At 49.9% G+C, this 20,817-nt stretch overlaps 1 protein-coding gene across 5 annotated transcripts in view; it reads right to left on the minus strand.

Moving 5' to 3' along the window:
• Znf385c (zinc finger protein 385C) overlaps nucleotides 1–19,655 on the minus strand; it is a 56,111-nt gene extending 36,456 nt beyond the window's left edge. For 3 of the 5 annotated variants that reach the window (XM_028780627.1, XM_028780628.1, XM_028780626.1), the window contains exon 1: nucleotides 19,535–19,655. In XM_028780627.1, the coding sequence (XP_028636460.1) occupies nucleotides 19,535–19,568 (34 nt within the window). In that variant the 5' untranslated portion in view covers nucleotides 19,569–19,655. Of the gene's footprint in view, nucleotides 1–6,468; nucleotides 6,571–19,250; nucleotides 19,336–19,534 lie in introns of those variants that run through there. The other 2 variants (XM_028780631.1, XM_028780629.1) reach the window with 2 other exon arrangements.
• Nucleotides 19,656–20,817: the final 1,162 nt, after the last annotated feature.

Below are 20,817 nucleotides of genomic sequence, written 5' to 3' on the forward strand. Positions count from 1 at the left end.
GCCATCATTACGCAGGCCGTCGCCTTCCCAACCTCTCAGCTTCAGGTTAAGTTAGATACCCCCAGGTCACAAGGCGGGGGGCAGGCAGGACCTCATTGCAGCCCCCCAACCCATCCAAGCAACCCTGCTAAACTTGTACCCCCCACCTTCTGCCCCATATCAGCCTACACTGGGATCCCAGAGTCTGGCGCCCCCGCCTACCTGAACAGGGCCAAGGACGCACCCCGCTGAGCGGCACCAGGGCGATTGCAATTGCAGTTGCGGCTGGCCGGTTCCTGTCCCGCGCCTCCTCCGATCCCGCCCCTGCACTGCCTGCGCCCTCTGGAGTAGCTGCCAGGAGCCTTCCCAGCACGGCTCTGGAGAACCAGAGAGAGAGAGAGGGACTCCTTCCCCTGGCTAAAGAGCTAAGCCATCGCAGTGGGCCCATCCTCCTCCCGGACCTTTTGTTTTTGGAAAGAGGCAAAGACCTGCGTTCAAGGCACACTCCTAGATGCCAGAAGACATCCACTTTGCCCAGACTGGCTGAGTCCCTGCTTCACAGAACAGAAAAGAGCCCGGTCTAAAGTAACTCAGGAAGTGAGCACCAAACTTCAGGACTGTCCAGAGGTGAGGGGAAGGAGGGAAGAGTGTTGGGGAGGAGACAGCAGAGGGATTTGCAGAGGCAGGGGCTGGTGTCACAACCTGATGGTAGCCATGTCACTAGGCATTGGAGAAGCAATCACCAGGTAAGAAAGTCATAGAAAAGGGTCACAGGGCTTTTGCATGCTGCCCACCTCTTCTTGACCTGAGGTGAACCTTAAGTGAACAGGCCACCTAGAGAGAAAGTACCACGGAACCCTGGGGATGCCTGGCTCACCCGACAGGGCACTGGACTGCTACCCAGGCTCCAGCCTTCCAAGCTACCAACTATTTGCTACTCCAGGGCCTTTGCCCTTGGTGTTCATCAGCCTGGAACACTCCTTTGACCTTCACAGAATCTACTTGTGGCTGGCCTCCTCAGCTCAGATGTCACCTCCCCAGACCCCGGTCCCTGGCTCTTCTCTGTTCTGTCTCAGCCATCTCCTACATCTCCCAACTGATTGCTCTTCTGGTTGAAAGCTTACCTGTCTCCCCCATGGACGCAAGGCCTGTATTTCCCAGGTACCTGAAACACCCACACAAGGCTTGATGAATACTTAGGAGATTCTCCACAAAGAGTTGTGGAAGGACAGATTCATGTCCATTTTGAAGTTCGTACTCCTTAGACAGGCTGATGATGGTACGGTACATGGATTACATCTCAATAGGGTAGTTGGCAGACTTTTAAAAAGTAAATCCAGGCAAGAGACAGCAGCCACGATCCACACTGGATATACAACACCCCAGGGGACACACATCCTCCCTCCAGACCCAGGCACACTGGCATCCTACAGTCCATACCCCACGTCTGTCAGTGGTGAATGCAGTTGCTCAGACTTGGAAGGGACCTTAGAGGTCACCCTATCCCTTTTACACTATCTCTGACCAGTCACTCTCCCTCCATCCTAAACTTTAACATGCCTCTGGCAGAGACCCCACAACTCCATAGAATGCCCCCATCCCACCGCTAGCTAGCTCATCTCTGGGGGAGACAGTCTTTTTCCTGTGCCATCCACATACTGGTCCTCCACCTGTTCCACCTGACATGGAACAACCCATATGCTTTACATAGAGATCTGGCTACAGCATCTTCCAAAGAGATCTTTTGTCCCAGCTTGAAACCATATCTCTCTGTACGCTGCCCTTGGTGCGCTCCTCCTCCCCCTCCCCTTCCTCCTCCTCCTCTTCCTCCTCTTCCAGGAACCCCCCTACCCCCGACAGAGCACACTGAACCTATTACACTTTATCCTTGGCTTCTGAAACCCCACGCTGCTTCCCCACTACTCTGAGCCTCTCTTCCCAACCCAGGTAACTTTATATCCTGCCTAGTATCTCACCCAGCATCCCAGTTCCATCTTTTCCCACTGGCTTGGGCTTTTCCCTTTTAGAAGAGAATGAGGAACACACCCTCCTGTCTCAACCCTGTAATCTATTAATGATGTCATCCCTTAACTCTCCTGCCATCTAGAAAGAGCCGAGGGCCTGTGAAACCCCGGACCTGCTTCCACGGGCTGTAGCTGTGGGTTATTAGTTCAGCCCCCATGTCTCATCCCCAGTGACTCCCCTTCTTTATTTTTGACATGCTTGGAATCAAACCCACAGCTTCACACATGCTTGGCCAGTGCTCCACCACCAAACTATGGCACAGTTCTTGCGAACTTTCTGGATAGATGAACAACAGACCAATGTCTATGTTGCTGGCCCCATCTGCTGGGCCTCCAGCGTCACTCATCAGGGTCACAGGTGCCGGCTCGGGGCCGTCACAAAGATGTGGCTTCCCCTAGATACTCAGGGATAAAACACATCCCTGAAAGTAACCCTGCACATTGACAAGAATTTGCCCTCTGGGTCTGGCCTTGTCTTCTAGACCCTTCCCATGTTTAGCAACACTTTGACTCTGACGATTTCCAAAAGATCAGTGAGACTCTCATATCGCTGATATGGATGGATGAACCTCTGAGAGGTTACCTCACCTGTCCCAGGTCACACAGCAAAAGAGAAGTGGACCTAGGATCTGAACCCATCTGGCTGGTTCCAGAGTCTAGGTTATTTTTTTCCCCTCTATGCGGAGGTGCTTCTAAGAGCCTATTCCGATGTGCTGGGTGACTTTTGCCCTATAAATTGTGACAGGGTCAGGCATAATGGGGAAATGTCTGAGAGTCCTCACTCCAGAGGCTGAGGAAGGAAGATCATGAGTCTGAGTCCAGTCTAGGCTACAGAGTCAGTTTTAGTCTAGCCTGGACTACATTGTGACATCCTGTCTTAAACAGAAAAAGCAACACTAAACAAAAAGGGTGAAGTAAGGAGGAAAGAGACAGCATCCTTCTGTGTGACTGCTGGATCAGCTGGCGCTCGCCCCACACCCCCACCTCCAACCCCCACCCATCTTCCATTCGCCAGGTGAGGGATCCAGTCCTCTAGTTCTTTTTATTCCTCTCCAGCCAGATAAAATGACCCAGGATCTAAATAAAGCCACCACGTCTCCAGTTTGCCCATCCTGGAACTCACTCCTGCCGGTCTCATCCCATTGCCTCCTCTTCCTCTCTGTGCAGCAGCCCCAGGCACTGCTCAGCACACGTCACTAGATTCACAGAATGAACAAAACGGCTCACAGTAAGTTTTACAAAAGCAGACCAGACACGGTTTTCTGGCTGTGTGAGCTTGGCCAGGTTACCTCCCCTCTCTGAGCATGTAAAACAAGGCAACGAATAAACACCAGTGTCAGGTGTTGTGAGATCATCTTCACAGAGTCCTGGACAAAACAGATGCCTGGCTAACAGCATGGCACCATTCATTAGGCATACCTGGTATCTGCCCTGAAGATGAGGATGCTGAGCCTGGAGGGGCTTATACTACGACCCAACTTGGATCCTGAAGAACAGGAGGAGCTGGAGAGCCTTTAAGTCTGTCCCCTTGTCCCTCACCAGGGACCTTCCCTGAGAGCCCAATACATGTAATTCTTGTTTTCCTTCCTTTTGAGACAGACACTCGTGCAGCCCAGCCTGGCCCTAAGCTCACTTTAGAGCAAGAAGATGACTTTGAATTCTGATCCTCCTGCCTCTGCATCCCTAGTGCTGGGATTACAGGCATGTGCCACCATGCCCAGTTTTATTCCTGTTGGAGATGAAACCCAGGGCTTCTGTATGCTTGACAGGCCCTCTCTACCAACTCATCTCGAGCCCCTCGGCAAATGTAATTTTGGTTATAAACATATACAACTGTTTTTAATAATTAGAATAACAGCAGTAAGAACTTGTGGGACCAAGGCCCCTTTGCCATAGGGATCAGGCCCGGGAACCTCATCCCTACCCAGCTGTTCCTCCATCTTACCTATTACCCACATAGGGCGCAATTGTTCTGCCTTAGTTCTGGGTCCATGGGTCCCAGAAGGGTAAGAGGGAACCCCAATCTTAGGTCAGCATCCCACCCTATCCATCCTGGGTTCTTTATGTTCCTACTGTAGGGACAGAGTCACAGCCCCTCCTCCACCCACCTCTTCCTAAAATAGCCCTGAGCCACCATGTGGCCAGGGCGGCTCCCCACTAGCCGCAAATCCCCCTGAAATCAAATCTCCATCCTGCCCCGAAGCAGGATGGCACCACCTCCTGCCATTTCTGGGCTCCTTGCTGGCCGGGCTCCCCCCATGGAAACCCAGACAGTTGTCCTTCACAGTGACCGGGACAATCATAAATCCCTAAATAATGAGACAGGCGCTGGGAACACAGAGTCAGACAGGGTGCTAATTGGGTGGCTTCTGAGTAGGAATGCCGTGGGGACAACAGCTGGCCTCAGTTTCCCAGCCAGGACATTGAGACGGGGGAGTAGAATGGCCTCTGAGGCCCTGGTGGAGCTGTTTCTAGGCTCTCCCATCAGTCTCCTGGCCAGGCGAGCCAGCAGTACTGATCTGGAATATTCTATAGCTCAATACAGGCGAGAAGCCCAGCCCCCACCCCTTCCCATCCAGGTCTCAAAGCGGGAAGCCTGACTCATTTCTAGCAGTGTCTGGTAATTGTGTCTTGCAGCTAAAGAACAAGCAGATCCTTCCCAACATGCAGTGGGGCAAGGAGGCAGAGAGCCCAGCACAGACACTGAACTGCTCCTCCTGTGAGGTCCCTAACGGATTCTTGGATGAACCCAGGGAGGCCCTTGGCAATCAAGCAGAGATTATCACATTATATGTTCAAAGGCTTTGCCCATGAAGGAGCACAGCAGTTGACACCCTGACTCCCCAACTCTACCAACCCCCTCCCCTGGTCCTTGGGCACAGGAGCTGGTCCTCGGGCACTTCAGCAGGGATAGAGGCAGGGGGACGGATCCCCAAACTCTCTTTAGGACTGAACACTTTGGAGTTGGTGAGATGGGGGAGGGGCACTTGTGTGTCTCCGGGTGTAATTTTGAGGGATTCGCATGAGGACAGGTGTGACTGAATCAGGCAGAGAAGTTTGTGTCACAACTTGGTCACTTATTAGCCATGAGGTTGAAACATCTCCCTTCTCGGCAATGGGGATAACAACACCAAGTACCCTCCAAACTGTAAAGTCCCGTCGATGAGAAAGACGAAAACATTAATTATAGCAGACCAGGATTAGATCTCAGAAAGAACTTCCTCACAGCTCCGATGTAGAAACCAAAGGCTCAAAAGTAGTAGGAAGACAAACAAGCTTGGGTAGGGAAAAAAGCCTTCAGGGTACCCTCTCCCAAGCTATGGGTCCTCATTCCATCCCGTCCCCCACTTGTCTGTCATCTTGCACCCCAAACCTGCCAGCCTAACCGCAATCTTTCCCAGACCAGAGCCGATTCCTCCTTGCGGTTAATATCAAAGCAATGGAAATTATTTCAGCCTCCTCACTCAGCTTTGCAGAGTCTGGGTTCCACAGAGGCTGAAGCTGGAGAGGAGGAGGCTGGAGAGTTTGAGTAACAGCAGGGGCAGCGCCTCCCCAGTAGGAGTGTCACTCACTGCAGTCTAGAAAGTAGTTGGCTTTGGGGAGGACTTCATGGGAATTACTGCCTGGAAGGGAATATGGAGACCAAGAGTTGGGGGTCCCCCTGGGACAACCTTGGCTCCCTTCCTCCTTACTTCAAGAGAGGCATTCAGAAGATGCCCACAGGAGCCCTGACCATAAGCCAGGGCCAACACTACGGAAATTAAGATCTGTGGCTCCTGACCCCACCCTTCATTTCCTGAACCTTTTATTTAATGAGTTGGTCCAGCAAGATCCTCCCACCCAGCCCAGCCCAGGAACCCACAGTTGGTCCTTGGTGTGAGACACAATCTAATCTGTCCAGAAGAGAGGGACTGAGGGCGACCCTGGGAGTTGGTTGGAGGAAGTCTGTCTCTCCAAGCCAACTGGCCAAAGGAGCTAGCAGTATGGGGTGGCCAGAGCATTCATCTTGTCAACCAGGGAATAGCTGACCATATCCAGGTACCCTCCTCTGGCATAGATCACTAAGAGTCCCCCCTCTCTCTGTCTGTCTCTGTCTCTCTGTCTCTGTCTCTCTCTCTCTGTAGTGCTGGCTGGCCTTGAACTGCCTCTGCCTGGAATTGAAGTATACATCATCACAGTTCTGAGAAAGACCCTGCTGATACAGAGTGCATCATTATATCCTGGGCCCCAGTCTCCTCTGTTCAATCCCTAGAGGCCTCCCCTAGCTGAGCTACTCAAAGGCCTCAGCTATAGATTGTGAGGCCCAGGACACAGTCTGGCTGTGAAGCAATGGCTCACTTCTGTGCTTGGTCAAACACTCCTCATGGCATCTGAGACAACTGAGAGGTAATATTAAGTCCCAGTCCAGATCTGACGGGCAAGTGGGACAGGTCCACTGGAGAGGTCCTTGACTCTGCTTACTTACCTGAACCAAAACCAGAACCACAAACAACTTTGAAAACTTCTACTGCCCAAGCCCCTTGTAGGCTCTGATGGGCTTGGCTGGTGCTATGGCCTGAGGAGCTTGAACTTCTGCCCAAGTGATTCTGATATGCAGTTAAGGGCTAGAATCTTGTGTCCAGCAGCCATCCAAAGACATAACTGGCCTTGGAAGTATTTCCTGGGGGGGTTGGCAGCAGCCTCCCCCAGCACCCACCACACCCCTCAGATTCAGATACCTGGAATAAAGAATTTTTGTTTTTGTTTGTTTGTTTGTTTGTTTGTTTGAAGATCTGTGTGGTGGTTTGAATAAGAATGGCCCCCATAGGCTCATATCTTTTGAATACAAAGTCACTGGAGGAGTGGCACTATTTGATAGGATTAGAAGGATTAGGGGGTGTGGCCTTGATGGAGGAAGTGTGTGGGGGTAGGGGGGCAGTTGGGGGTAGTGGTAGGTGGGTAGGGCACTTGAAAGTTTCAAAAACCCATGCCAGGTCCAGTCTCTCTCCTCTCTCCTCTCTCCTCTCTCCTCTCTTCTCTCTCCCTCTCCCTCTCCCTCTCTCTGCCTGTGGATCTAGGCATGTAGGATGTAGCTCTCAGCTCCTTCTCCAGCACCATGCCTGACCTGACAGGTCTCCTGCCATGCTCCCCACCATGTGCTAAGCCCCTGAAACTCCAAGCAAGCCCCAGTGAAGTTCTTTCCTTTACACCAGTTGCTATAGTCATGGTGTTTCTTCACAGCAATAGAACAATGACTAAGACAAGTTTGCGCTTTATTTATGAGTATGTATGTATGCCTGTGTGAGTTTGTGTGCACCACAGAGGAGATCAAAGGATGCTGGGTCCTATGGAACCGGAGTTACAGGCAGTTGTGAGTTACCTGATGAGAGTGCTGGGAACTGAACCCAGGTCCTCTGGAAGAGCAGCAAGTGCTCTTAACTGCTCAGCCATCTCTCCCATCACTCTCCTCTCCCTTTTTGAGACAGGGTGCCCTGTGGCCAAGTTAACTTTGAACTCACTATGTAATCCAGGATGACTGTGCGTTTCTGATCCACACCCCCTCCCCCCAAGTATATGTCCAAATGCTCTATTTTGGTTTTGTTTTTGAGACAGGATCTTGAATATGTAGCTCAGGGTCTCAAACTCAGCATTCTCCTACTTCAGCCTCCTGAGTCCTGGGATTACAGTCCTGTGTTCCTATGCCTATCTGTGTTTGCTTTTTTAACTGTACCCAGGTGGTTCTAAGGAGCAGCCAGACAGAGAGATGCTAGTAGGAAAAGCTTGGCTCTTGGAGTCTCCATCCAGTGACATTGCTTGTTGTTTCCTGAGCTACCCACCCCATTTCCCCACCCCACTCCTACCCCAGCTCCTACCTTCCTACCCCTACCTGGCTGCCATCTCAGCCTGGGAAGACCTGCTCACCACACTCCTAGGCTGGCTTCCGTCTTCAGACCTGGGTTGTGACCCTCATGCCACGCTTTGTGTTCTAATGGACATTAGCCTCTAGGGAATGGTATCAGCTTGTCCCCAGAACGTGGTCCCAGATGGTCACCCCTTAGGTATAACACAACTGTGTTGAAGGAATGTAGATCTAGTTCAGCCTCTGCCTGGGACAACAGCTGCCACAGCTGGGCCCTAGGCAGCAGGGCTGCAACAGAATTCCTCCGGATTGCTGCTCTGTCCTACCTGTACTGCTCCTAAGAAGTGTGAATTCCATCCTCTTACTGTCTCTCAGCATGGGGACGATGCATAGTTATATTTCCTAAGATACACACGGTCTGGGAAGCATCCTCCCTCGGAAGGACCCACACACCCGCTAAAGCACCCAGCCTACAGAATGCCCACTTTGCTTTCCGGAAACAAGAGTTTATAGCTATAGGACATGGGTTCAGATCTTGCCTCTGAGCCTCAGTTTCCCCATGTATACTATAAGGACAGATACTAATAGTACTCACTTAGTGAGTCTTCATGGGGATCAAATGAGTCAATACCTATAAAGTGCTTAGCAAACATGCACATGGTAATGTCATGCGTCAGGGTTAAATAATTCTTAACGATTGATCGGTCATCAGTCAGTCAACAAATAGTGCTGACTCTGCTGGTCAGGGAAGCTAGGGTCTAGATCCCCACCTTCCAGGTGAGGAAGTTACTTAGCCCATACAACACTCAAACCTCAGGTGTGTCACCTCAAAGTTTCTCCCCTTCAGTATTTTCAGGCCACTTCCTCACTTCTCTGGCGCCTGGCCTGGTCCAGGTGGGCACCGTGCCCCACACCGACAGAGGCCCCTTTATACCCTTGCCCAGGGTCACACCCTGAGCTCCCAGCCACAGCAAGACAAGTACCCTGTGTCTGGGTCTGTTTCAGGGCCAGGTCTGTGGCCAGTGTTAGCTCCAGACATGTGACTCTGAATGGGTGGGGTCATGCATCCCCTCCCCAGCTGGCATTGAGGGGCAGACACTCTAGGCATTGGTTCCTACCCTGCACAAACCCTGGGGCCAGACTCTAGTCTCTAAGTTGTTTTTAATATCAGGAGGAAGGGAGGTGTGGAAGGCCACGCACGATAGGATGCCAAGGGGGTGGTATGGGCTCCTCCTTTTCTGTCTTGCTAAATCTCCAGTCCTCCTGAATGGGGGAATGATAGCCACCTCATCTGATGGCTCCATCTGTCTCTCTCACCTCTTCCTCCTCCAAAATATTTTCTACACACAGAGGGAAGCTAGTGTGAAGATCCTAGCATTGGCAAAGCCCTTGGTTCTATCCTCAGCATCACTAAATAAATAGATCAGTCAATCAATAAGCAAGCAAGCTCTGAGCATGTCATCTGTCTTTTTAAAGGCACCCAGGAGGCCAGTGAGGTAACTCAGGGGAGAAAGGCTCTTTCTACCATACCTGACGACCTGAATTTGATCCCTGGAATCCACATGATGTAAGGAGACGGCCAGCTCCCACGAGACTTCAGACCTCATACACTCGAAGCCGTGGGCATGTGCTTGTGCACATAAATAAATAAATAAATAAACACGTAAATAAATAAATATTTTTAAAAGGAAAAGTCTTTAGGAGGCCAAGGTAGTGCTGTGCACATGTACAAACAAACAAACAAACAAACAAGCAAATAAATAAATATTTTTAAAAGGTAAAGCCCTTAGGAGGTCAAGGTAGTTGGGTTGCTGTGAGTTCAAGACCAGCTGAACTAATCAGTGATGCTAGGTTAGCCTAAGGTAAGAAGTGGGACCCTGCCACAGACAAAAGCTCTGAAGTTCCCTTCCTTTGGGGAAAAATCCTCACCTCAGCTAGGAGGTATATAATGATACCAACCAGTCTTGTCTTTCAATATTGCAACATTGTTATTTACAATTTACAAAGGTCCTGCTAAAGAAACTTGCAAATGAATTACAAACCAAGGAGGAGGAGAAAGAAGGAAAGAAGGAAACAAGCAAGCAAGCAAGCAAGCATGCAACTGAGCTTAGAGAGGTGGCGCCTCAGTTACTGTAACTCCAGCTGCAGTGGATCCAATGTCCTCTTCTGGCCTCTCTCCTCCTCTGTACACACATGGCAAAAATCCACACAGATGCATAACACACACACACACACACAAATAAATAAAAATAACCCTTAAGCCAGATGGTGGTGGTGCACACCTTTATTCCCAGCACTCAGGAGGCAGAGGTAAGTGGATCTTTAGGTTCAAGGCTAGCCTGATCTACAGAGTGAGTTCCAGGACAGCCAGGGCTAGACAGAGAAACTCTGTCTCAGAAAACAAAAACCTGAAATAAACAAACAAACAAAAGAAACACTTTTTTTTCCTAATCTCATAATGTTTCTAAGTAAATTTACAGTTTTGTGCTGGGCCACATTCATAGCTATCTACAGCTTCATGTGGCCTGCAAACTCTGGGTTGGATGACTGGGCGCTTCTTGTCCTCTCTCAAATCTTTCTTCCTTCTCCCAGCACCCCTCCCATCCTGCCCTTCCCACAGATTAGCTGAGATATAAATACTACTTGCCTACTAAAAATATTCCTGGTAGAAGTGACAGAGTGATTACCAAACGCTGGCAAGGAGAAACCCCATTCTTGACTGAACTCGACAAAACAGTGAAATCTTGACCACAAGTCCCGTCTTTACTCTCCAATCTTCCCAAATTGGATAAAGTCACCCGGTGATGCTCATGTACACACTGGTGGAGCCTGGTACTCAGAGCCTGTGGCTCCCAGACTGTTGGACGAATCAAATCCCAGTGGGAACATGCACAAGGAATTGATGGTGATTTAAAAAAAAAAAAAGAGTTTTGGTTGAAATTAAAACAAAATGAAAAGCATGGACATTTGTCCCACTGTACCATAGGGAAGAAAATTAAAAATTTTAAAAATTAAATAAATAAATAAATAAATAAATAAATAAATAAAAGAGGGGTTAGGGATTTAGCTCAGTGGTAGAGCACTTGCCTAGCAAGCACAAGGCCCTGGGTTCGGTCCTCAGCTCTGGAAAAAAAAAGACAAAATATAAAAGGAAGAAAGAAAGAAAGAAAGGAAGGAAGGAAGGAAGGAAGGAAGGAAGGAAGGAAGGAAGGGGAAAAGAAAAAACCTCATTAAGGAATTAAGTTGAATTAAGTCGGATGAATAGTGTTAAAGTGGAAAACATCTCCCTGAAAATGCCCAGTGCAGGCATGTTTTGATTTAAAAAATGTTTGTATTCAAAACATCCTGGGGGTTAAAATATCCAGGTCAAAATAGTCAGTGCTCACCCAATCTATTTCTGTATCACTCTCATCCCCACGTGACAGATGCTCTAACCACACCAGGGTCTTTCTGTCCCAGGAGCCCCTTAAGCCTTCCCTCCCCACACCTGGGCTTTCTATCTGGAACTCTCATTAGCTCTGGGCTCCTCCTTTTTGCTCTGGGCATCTTCTCCATGAGAAACTTCCTCATAGCCCTTTCTAAAATGGGTTTTCTGTCTTCCTTCTTTTCTCTCTCTCTCTTAAAGATTTATTTATTTATGTGAGTACACTGTTGCTCTCTTCAAATACACCAGAAGAAGGCATTGGATCCCATTATGGATGGTTTTAAGCCACCATGTGGTTGTTGGGAATTGAACTTGGGACCTCAGGAAGAGCGGCAGTCAGTGCTCTTAACTGCTAAACTATCTCTCCAGCCCTGTCTTGTCTCCTTTAAAAAAATTATGCACAAGTGTATATGCCTGTCTGTCTGTCTGTCTGTGCTCACTTCTGTGGAAGTCAAAGGACAAATTATTCTCTCTTTCTCTCTTTCTACCATGTCGGTCCTAGGAACAGATGTCAGGCTGCCGGGCTCAGTGGAAAGCACTTTTCCCTGCAGAGCTCTCTCTGACATTTTCTGGTTTTTTAAAAGACAAGTAGCAGAAGGTAGACTCAAACTTTTGATCCTCCTGCTTCCTTACCAGTTTATCGGGCGCTGAGGATTGAACCCAGGCCAACCCAGCTACATCCTTAGCTGCCTCTCTCTCTGTCTCCTCTTACTGGCTTCTCTTTATGCTTTTCTGTTCTCCCTTGAATTCCCAAGATAGAGCCCAGGGTAGGCACACAATAAGTGTTTGTTGACCAAACCGGTGTCCGTGTGACAAGAAATGGGGAAGTGGGATAGGACTCCCAGGGCCCTGGGAGAAAAGACAGACAGGGTGTACACCCCTGGGGGATGTTCCCAGGGAAGTTCAAGAGAAGCCCATGTTGACAGGAGAGAAGACACACCAGGGTAGATTCATTCCCCATCCCCACCCAGGCCTATCTTCCCTTGTATCACACACAGACACACGCATACACAGCTGCCTCAATTGACTGTCTCTTCACTCCTGGCTCTTACATTTGGCTGCTGGCAAGACTGTCCAGGAAAACCTTGTGATTACCACTTTGGCTTCTCTACCCTAACACACACCTCAACCTGAAGATCCTGAGTAGTTGCCCTTAGCCTTAAGCAAGGCCTAGTCAAATTGCCAATTAGTGCTCCTCTGGCTTTTCTAAAAGCTTTGAATTCCTCCCTCCTCTCCCCCACCCCCAGGAAGCTGCTAACTAGGACATCATACCTCAGAATCAGGTCACAGGAATACCACCTATCCCTGCCATCCTTTCCCAGTTGGAGACACAGGTCCAGGAGGAGTCCTAGGTGGAAGGTCCTCCAGGAGGTGGGTCAAAGATGATAGTAGAAAAGCTGGAGGCCAGCCAGGCAGAAATAGCCCACACCTTTAGTCCCAGCATGAGGGTGGGGGCAGACGGATGGACGTCTGTGAGTTTGAGGCCAGCCTCATCTACAGAGCTAGTTCCTGGACAACTAGGGTTACACAGAGAAAACCTGCCTCAGAAAAAAAAAAAAAACAAAACCAGAAAGAACTAACCAAACCAAACCAAACCAACAACAAAAAGAACCCCAGAGGCCACTGCTGCCTGTGGGTCTTTTTGTCCAAGGAGATCTGGGTTCAAGGCTGTACTCTGATGGAAGACAGTCCTTGGGCAAGTGGCTTTGATCTCTGCACTTGCCTATCACCTGCACAAAGGTCTTTCCCTTCTGTGGTACTCACAGGGCAAGACCAGACAGCGGGGGTGAGTCAAGTTCTGTGCAAAATAAGCGCCTAGAAGACCGCAAGGTCCCAGGGATAATTCTCCTGCGGCAATCCTAGAAGGGGCCACGGGATGGTTCATCTTGTCAGTTTGATGGGATTTAGGATCAGCATGGAAACAAATTTTCCAGGCATGTTCATGAGGGGTTATCTAGATTAGGCTGAGATAGGAAGAGCCACCTTAAAGGTGGGCACCACCATTCCACGGGTAAAGGTCCCTGACCAAATAAGGAACGCAGTGCAAGGGCTTGGTGATGCATGTCTTTAATCCAAGCAGTCTAGAAGCAGAGGTAGGCAGATTTCTGTGAGTTTGAGGCTAGCCTGGTCTACAGAGCCAGTCCAGGACAGCCAGGGTTCGATTCCATGGAGCAAAAAAAGAAAAAAAAAAGGTAAGCCAACAACAGAATTCATCTCTTCGCTTCCAGACTTCCGAGACAACATGTCCAACTATCCAACACAATGTGTCCACCTGCCTCTGGTTCCTGTCTCCTTTGGAGAAAAGCTCTGCTTTCCAACTGTAAGCCAAAATAACCTTTCCTTCCTAAATTGTCTTTGTCAGGCACCTTGAGACAAGTAACTGTCCCAAGCCCTGGACAAAGTCCTTCTTCTCTCAAGCGGCCCTGAAATGCCCCCTCAAGCTTAGCTAAGGAGAACAGGCTGGAAGGTGGGCAGACTCCTCCTATGGTCTGAAATCCACACCTCACACGTTCCTCTTTGGGGCTCTACAGAAAACACAAAGGTTCTGGCTTCTCACATCTTCTCCAGCTCCCTGACCCCTTCCAGAACTCTCAAAGCAGGACAGAACTGGTGTCGTGTAGGAAATAGCAAGTCGAGGCCAGGAGGGTGGGGGTGGAGAGGTCCTGGGCACCAGAGGGCAAATCAAGAAGTAGGGTAGCTGGGATTGGTCAGGCCTCTCCATCGGCATCTAGAGCTTGGGAGGGTCTGTGGATCTGGATCTCACCACACCCAAGGAAACCTTAGGCAAATAAACAAGCAGCCAACACAGCAAGGCCTGTGCAGGAGCCATGGTCATGGTGTGGCCAGCAGCAGGGAGCAGAGAGGCCAGGGAACTGTTTAAAGAGGCCCCATGGCCACAGTGGCGGAAAGGCTGAAGCAGGGTGGGGGCACCATGGTGGTTTGGAGCAGGAAGCTGGACTTGGGTTGGTTAAGTTGAACTTGGCTGCTTCAAAGTAAAAAGAAAGGTGTTGATTCAGCCCTGCTCTTGTTCACACTTCTTCTGAGGGAGAGTATAATAAGTCTTTGCCTTCCATTGAAGATCAAACTGGTCAACAAGACAGACAAAGGGCTACCCCTCCATCACTCTGAACCCCAGTTCTGCTTCTAGGCCTATGACTCTGGGCTCTATTGGAGAATATTCCACCTCCAGAGCCAGAGTTCTCAATAGAGGGGAACAGAAGCACCAACACTGACTTATTGTCTTCAGGTCCTGATACCCTTTATTTGCTTAAAGGAAGAGAAGGGCCTAGAAGGTACAGGATACTTTGCCACCTTCTATGACCCTGAGACATTCATCCATGCTGTTCCCTTGAGTTTCCTCGAGAGTGTGATCCAGAGACACAGATCAACACACCTCAGCTGAGAGTTAGAGACATGGTGAACCTGGGGGTGTTGGCTCACATCTGTCTTCCCAGGACTTAGGAGGCTAACACAAGAGGGCTGCTATGAGTTCAAGACCAGCCTGAGCTATATATACAGTGAGTTCCAGGTCAGCCTAGGTGTAATACATATATATATATTTCTAGGCCAGTCTGGGCTATAGAGTGAGAGCCTGTCTTCAAAATGAAAGAAAATAGACAGAGAGACAAAACTACAGAGCCAGAGTCAGAAAAAAAGGTGTATGTGTATATGTATACGGGGGAAGGGGAGGGTGGTGATGGAGAAAAGGGATAGAAAAAAAATGGAGAGGAAGGGGACATAGATGGCACACACAGCAGAGAGAAGCAAACACCTTCATAGAATAGGGAAGAAGGAGCCCCCAAGAGCAATCTAGAGATTCAGGACCCTTAGATACTCCTGAGAAACCTTAGAGATGAGGCGCTAATCAAGTCTCTCAGGGCTTGGGGGAGCCCTAGGAAGATGGTACTACTGCCTCCTGTCCCCAATGCCGAGGCACTGCAGGTACCTGACCCTCAGGCACCACAGTCAAATAAGTCAGCCACTCACTGGTCACTGGAATTGATGGGTCCCCAAGTGAATGAAGGGCACTGAAGAGGGCAGGGAGGCTGTGAGTGTAGGAGGGGCCTAGGATGCACATAGTAGGGCATCAGGTTAGGTGTGCAAGGGTAGGCACATGAGACTTGGTGCTCAGGAATGGTTTGTGAGCCAGGTGGCATGTTGGGTGGCATGTTGGGTGACTTGTAAGTACATACATGTGGGTGGGTATGTCTACTTCCAAAAAAGCTCCAACTAAACAAAAAACCTTGCAGTGTTAGGAGTCCAAAGGACAAGGTGGTCCCCAGAGAGCCCAGTAAGAATCCTGAGTGAACAGAGCTGGTCACAAACAAAAGAGGTGGCAAACCTTTGTTTTCTGGGCAGACAGGATGTCCAGGTGCCACAGGGCACGCCACTACAGCCGAGAACAGCCATTTATCAGGAGTGATCCCAGCCATCAGCTAGCTGGCCCCCAACCTCAGGAAGAACCAGCTCCTCCCTGGATGCGGATGTAAAAAGCCGTGATGGGATGGGATGAGAGGGATAGGAAGCATGTTGGATATTCTATTCGGCCTTCTCTTCCTCTGATCTAGCTTTCATCCCTCTTGCTGCTGCACGAAAGCTGATTTCATTCTTGCTCCTTGGGAACAGAAAGTGCTACATCCTCACCATGCTGGGAAGAAAAACAAGCTCTCCTCAACATCCCTTCCCACTCAAGCATCACAGGACAGTAAAAAAAAAAATGTCCCAATTTTGAGTTAGAGAATGAGGTCAGGAAGCCCAAGGGGGGACTGCTTATTGGTGACAACTGACAATTTTCATTTCACCTTGAAACTCCTTGTCTAGACATGTGTGGCCCAAGCCCAGGTTTACGACTCTAACAGAGGAGAGGTGGATAGGGAGGGAGGTGACCAAATGGCACTTATGGTCACAGGCTCAGCCAGGTTCCCTGTCACCTTAGCGGGGTACAGAACAAGAGAACCACTAGTAGGCCACAGAGACAAGTGACAAGTCCCAATATCTTAAAGTTCTAATGGTATGGTGGCACGGGCCTCTGATCTCAGTTGTGTGATAAGCTGAGGCAGGAGAATTGCTTCAAGTTTAAGGCCAGCCTGAATAACTTTGTCAGACCTTGGCCCACAAAACAAACAAAACAAAACTCTCTGGGATATGACTCAGCTGTAGTGCACTTGTCTAGGGTTTGATTCCTAGTAATGAAAAATAAGAATAATATATATTTTATAGATCTTGTTAATGAAATGTCCATTTTTTTTTTTTTTTTTTTTTTTTTTTTTGGTGATAAGGTTCCATGTATCCTAGGCTAGCTTCAAACTCTATGGAACACAGGAAGAACTTCCGATCCTCCTGACTCCACCTACCAAACCTCCCAAGTTGTGGGATTGCAAGCATTTCCACCATACACCATACCTGGTTTTGTGCAGCGCTGGGGGCCTTGTGCATGCTTGACAAGCACTCTACCATCTGAGCTACAACCCTAGCCCCATGATCAAGAAATTATTTTCTAGCCTCCTGCCTTGACAACGATGCCTTCATGGCAACCTGGGAGACCAGGTTTACAATCAGATTTTTCTGCTTCCGGTGAGGTGAGTGTCACACTGGAGTATCAGTGTAGAGAGATGGCACCATTCTCTCCTCAGCTCCAGCCACCCCCACCCTTGCTACAGTCCCACAGCCAGGTCACCTCTGCACCACAAGGGCTAACCACACAGACACCTGGCCTCAGCTTGTTTCCAGCCACAGGGTCTGTAATGTACGCTAAGCAAGCATTCTACCAACTGAACTTTCTCTCCAGCCCTGAGAGTGTGGCCCTGATGTTCGGTCCCATTGACTCTTCTACACTTCACAGAAGGCATCCAGAGCAGAGCGCTTGAAAGCACCCAGCCTAGGGCCTGTGCCCTGTTTCCCTTGCCCAGATTTTAAGGGTGCTCATGGATTGGCAGTCTTTGGTGGCCACCAGAACTAGAGCCAGGTATGAGCTTGAAGCTCTCCCTCCCTCCACTGGAGGGCAGCTCGAACAATCCCCCCCCCCCCCCCCCGATTATTCCTCTTCCTGGAAAAATCCAGCCCAGTTTGATCCCAACTTGTGGATTTCTGGAGGCGGGGAAGGCAGGGTGACGCCCACAGGGAATTTTTATCGAGTTGGGTATCTAAGGCAGAGCTTGTTCCATTTAGGCACAGCCCCAAGTGGGCCCCAGCCGCTCCCCAGATCCTGCCTCACCCCGCAGTTGTAAGTCGACACAGCCAGGAGGAGGTGAGGGGTCTGGACAGCACAGAGACGGGACCCAGCAGGGGGCTGGGGCTGGTAGGGGAGGAGTGAAGGACATCTCTCTTTCTGGACAAGCTTTAAAAATTTTCCACCCCACCTCCACCCCCTGCAGATCGGCTTTGCTGTCCTACCCAGGAGGGGACACTTAGACCTGTTGAGCCATCACCAGGCGCCAGGGACCATGCTAAGCGCTCTTTGTGGTACTCTCATTAAATCCCTGCAGCTACCCTATGAGGTGGGTTCTAACCTTAACACCATTTTCTTTTCTTTTCTTTTTTTTTTTTTTTTTTGGTTTTTTCGAGACAGGGTTTCTCTGTGTAGCCCTGGCTGTCCTGGAACTCACTCTGTAGACCAGGCTGGTCTTGAACTCAGAAATCTGCCTGCCTCTGCCTCCCAAGTGCTGGGATTAAAGGCGTACACCACCACCGCCCAGCTTTTTTTTTTTTTTTTTCCTTAACCCCATTTTCAAGTAAGAAAGCAAGTACAGAGGTGGAGGACTCAGTGCTTCCTACCCTGAAGGTCATCTGCCTTACAGCTCACTGTCTCCCTGCAAGAAGCTCTTCCCAGAAGCAGAAAGGATGGTTGGAAATGAGCAAGGGCCAGTGATGTCGCCTTAGGTCAAGACGCTTGCTGTCAAGCCTGATGATCTGAGTTCAATTCCCTGGCATCCAAATCCAAATACATGGTGGAAAGCAAGAGCTGACTCTAGCAAATTGTCCTCTAACCTCCAACCACATGCAGATGTGTGCTACACACATATACACGGGCATAGTACACGAGGAAGAATTTGCTGACAATGGTGGTTGGTGTGGGAAGAAATCATGGAATGAAGAATCTAGATGATCCTTAAAATTCCTCTGCCCTAACGGTCTCTTCAGTCTGCCTAAAGGCTAGGGAAGACCTCTGGAAGGTTCCTGGAGTCCTGACTGGGATCAGGTAGGGGCATCCTTATCTGCCTCTGTTCCACATCCCAGGGGTCTTTGCTTTCCTTAAGCTGATCACAAGGTCTCAAGTTGCCTCTTTTTTTGTAACTCCAGGAGCCCAGCATCACAGCTAAGTTAGCTCAGATCATGTCGCCAAGAAAACCTTTCCTGGAGTTCTGGAAGGCAGAGGCACATCCTAAAGCCCAAATCCCACATAAGGGGGCACAGTTATCCCATGCCTGCCTTCATCCTCAGGGACTGACTCTGAAACACTAGGCAGAATCGACATGCTGGTCCTGGGCTCTCTGGATTCTGGCATTTCCTCACTCCCCACCTCCTCTCTCCATCTATAGCCAAATGCAAATGATGCAGATGACCCAGGGGCACCAGAAAACCCAAGTCCCACGCAGATAGGCATCAGCTGTCACCTCACTTGCCCCCAGAACAGAAACCCTTCGGTTCACTCCATCACTCCGAACCGCGAAGATATTACCCTGGGATCCATAAAGGACACTTGGGGTGACGAAGTCCCCCTCTCATCTGCTGCCCTTCGTAACACTGTTCTGTGTGATACCCGTTGCTGCTTTCCCCAGTCCTCGGACCTTGACATCATCCCATAAAGCCAGTGGCTCCCTCCAACTTCCTCAGAGTTTATTCGCACCAGCCTACAGAGCCCAGACAGAGTCGTCTCTGGGCGTCCCCTAGGTTTGAGACGGGCAGGGGACAGAAGGCTCTGCCTTGTCTTCCCGAGCTGCCCTCGAGGTCCTCAGTGTGCACCAGCCCTCGGTGCTTGTCTTACCTGCAAGGAGGAGATGGAGCCAGCGGTGGCCACCTGCTCTTGCCTGGTTTGCAGCGCAAAAGCTCTGGGCTCGCGGGCCGGGGCTGGCGGGCAGGGGGGGCGGGGACGAGCCGGGAGGGGCGGGGTCTCCAGTCCCACCCCAGTCCTGGAGGTGAGGAGTCCGTACGTACGCATTTTGAGGTTGTGAGTAGGCAGACAAACAGGGCCACTGAGAGTTCCGGTTTCTTTTTTTTCTTTCTCTTTCTTTCCCTTCCCTCCCCCTCTCATTTGTAGCCCAGGCTTACCCTGAGCTCTTGGTCCTCCAGCTTCCACCTCCATATGCTGGGATTACAAACATGCATGTGCCACCAATCATGCTTGCTCACGCCTGTGCATGCTCTCTCTTTCCTCCCTTCCCCCTTTCTTTCTTTTCTTTCTTTCTTTCTTTCTTTTTTTCTTTCTTCCTTCCTTCCTCTCTTTCATTCTTTTTCTTCCTTCCTGCTTCCTTTCATCCTCCTCCCCTTCCCTCCTCCTCCCCCCTCCCCCCTCCCCCTCCTCTCCCTCTTCTTTTTTTCCCCTAAGGCTAGAAAGGTTGCACTCAGGCCAGGCTTGAACTCAACCAACAGCAGTTTTTCCTCACCCTCCTAAGTGCCAAGACCACAGGCAATGAACCACCACACTTGAAAACTGGAGGGTTAGAAAGCTGGAGTCCTCCTGACCTTATACAATTCTGACAGTCTGGTCCAGATGTTCACAAGCCTGGCTCTATCAGAAAACCCCCAGGCCAAAGTAGCAACAAGAACAGATTTGCCTGAGCCTCCTTCCCCCGAGTCAGAGGCTCTCACAAAATTGAAGATGGGTGGAGACACCCCCCCCAGATCCCCCCAGACTCTGCCTAAAGGTCAATTCCCAGTCCAAGGGTCAACCATATAACGACTCAGCCTCTAGAGGGATATTGGGTGCCTGTCTTTTTCCTCTTTCCTTGCAACACAGGGCTCTCCTCCAAACCCCAAACCCCCTCACAGGTCCCTCAGCTGTCACTGTTTAGCACTGGAATGACAGGCGTCCAGACTCCGTGAGTCCAGCCACATTCAAGGCCATGGAGCTTAGCACTCTGTGCTCCCGCCCCCTCCTCCATCAGTCGCTAATTTTATTGACCCGTAAAAGGCACGTTCCTGGCTGGGGGTGGGGTGGGGGAACTAACTCAGGACACAGTGGGGCGTGAACAAGCAGAAAGCACCCATGAGATGACTCCTGAAGGGGCCAAGGACACTCTGAGAAAGAGATTTACCCTAGCTAAGATGGCTGCCCCAAAGAGTGGAAGTGAATGTTTAGCCTTAGCCAGAAAACACCGGGAGAAGAGAGAATTAATTCTATGCACTTTTGAGGCAGGGCAAGGATGAAGCAGAAAAGATACAGGTTGGATAACAGGAAGAACTGTTATCCTTCTGTCAAATCTCTGCCCTAACCCTTTCCTCCCCCCCTGAAGGTGACTTGTGCCTGCTGGGCCTCTTACTACAGAAATAGCCCTTTCCCTGAAGAATCAACCTAGATCTTGCCTCTATTAAAATCAGAACAAAAAATTAGG

This window comes from Grammomys surdaster, unplaced genomic scaffold (genome assembly GCF_004785775.1).
Source record: "Grammomys surdaster isolate TR1022 unplaced genomic scaffold, NIH_TR_1.0 371, whole genome shotgun sequence".
NCBI lineage: Eukaryota > Metazoa > Chordata > Mammalia > Rodentia > Muridae > Grammomys > Grammomys surdaster.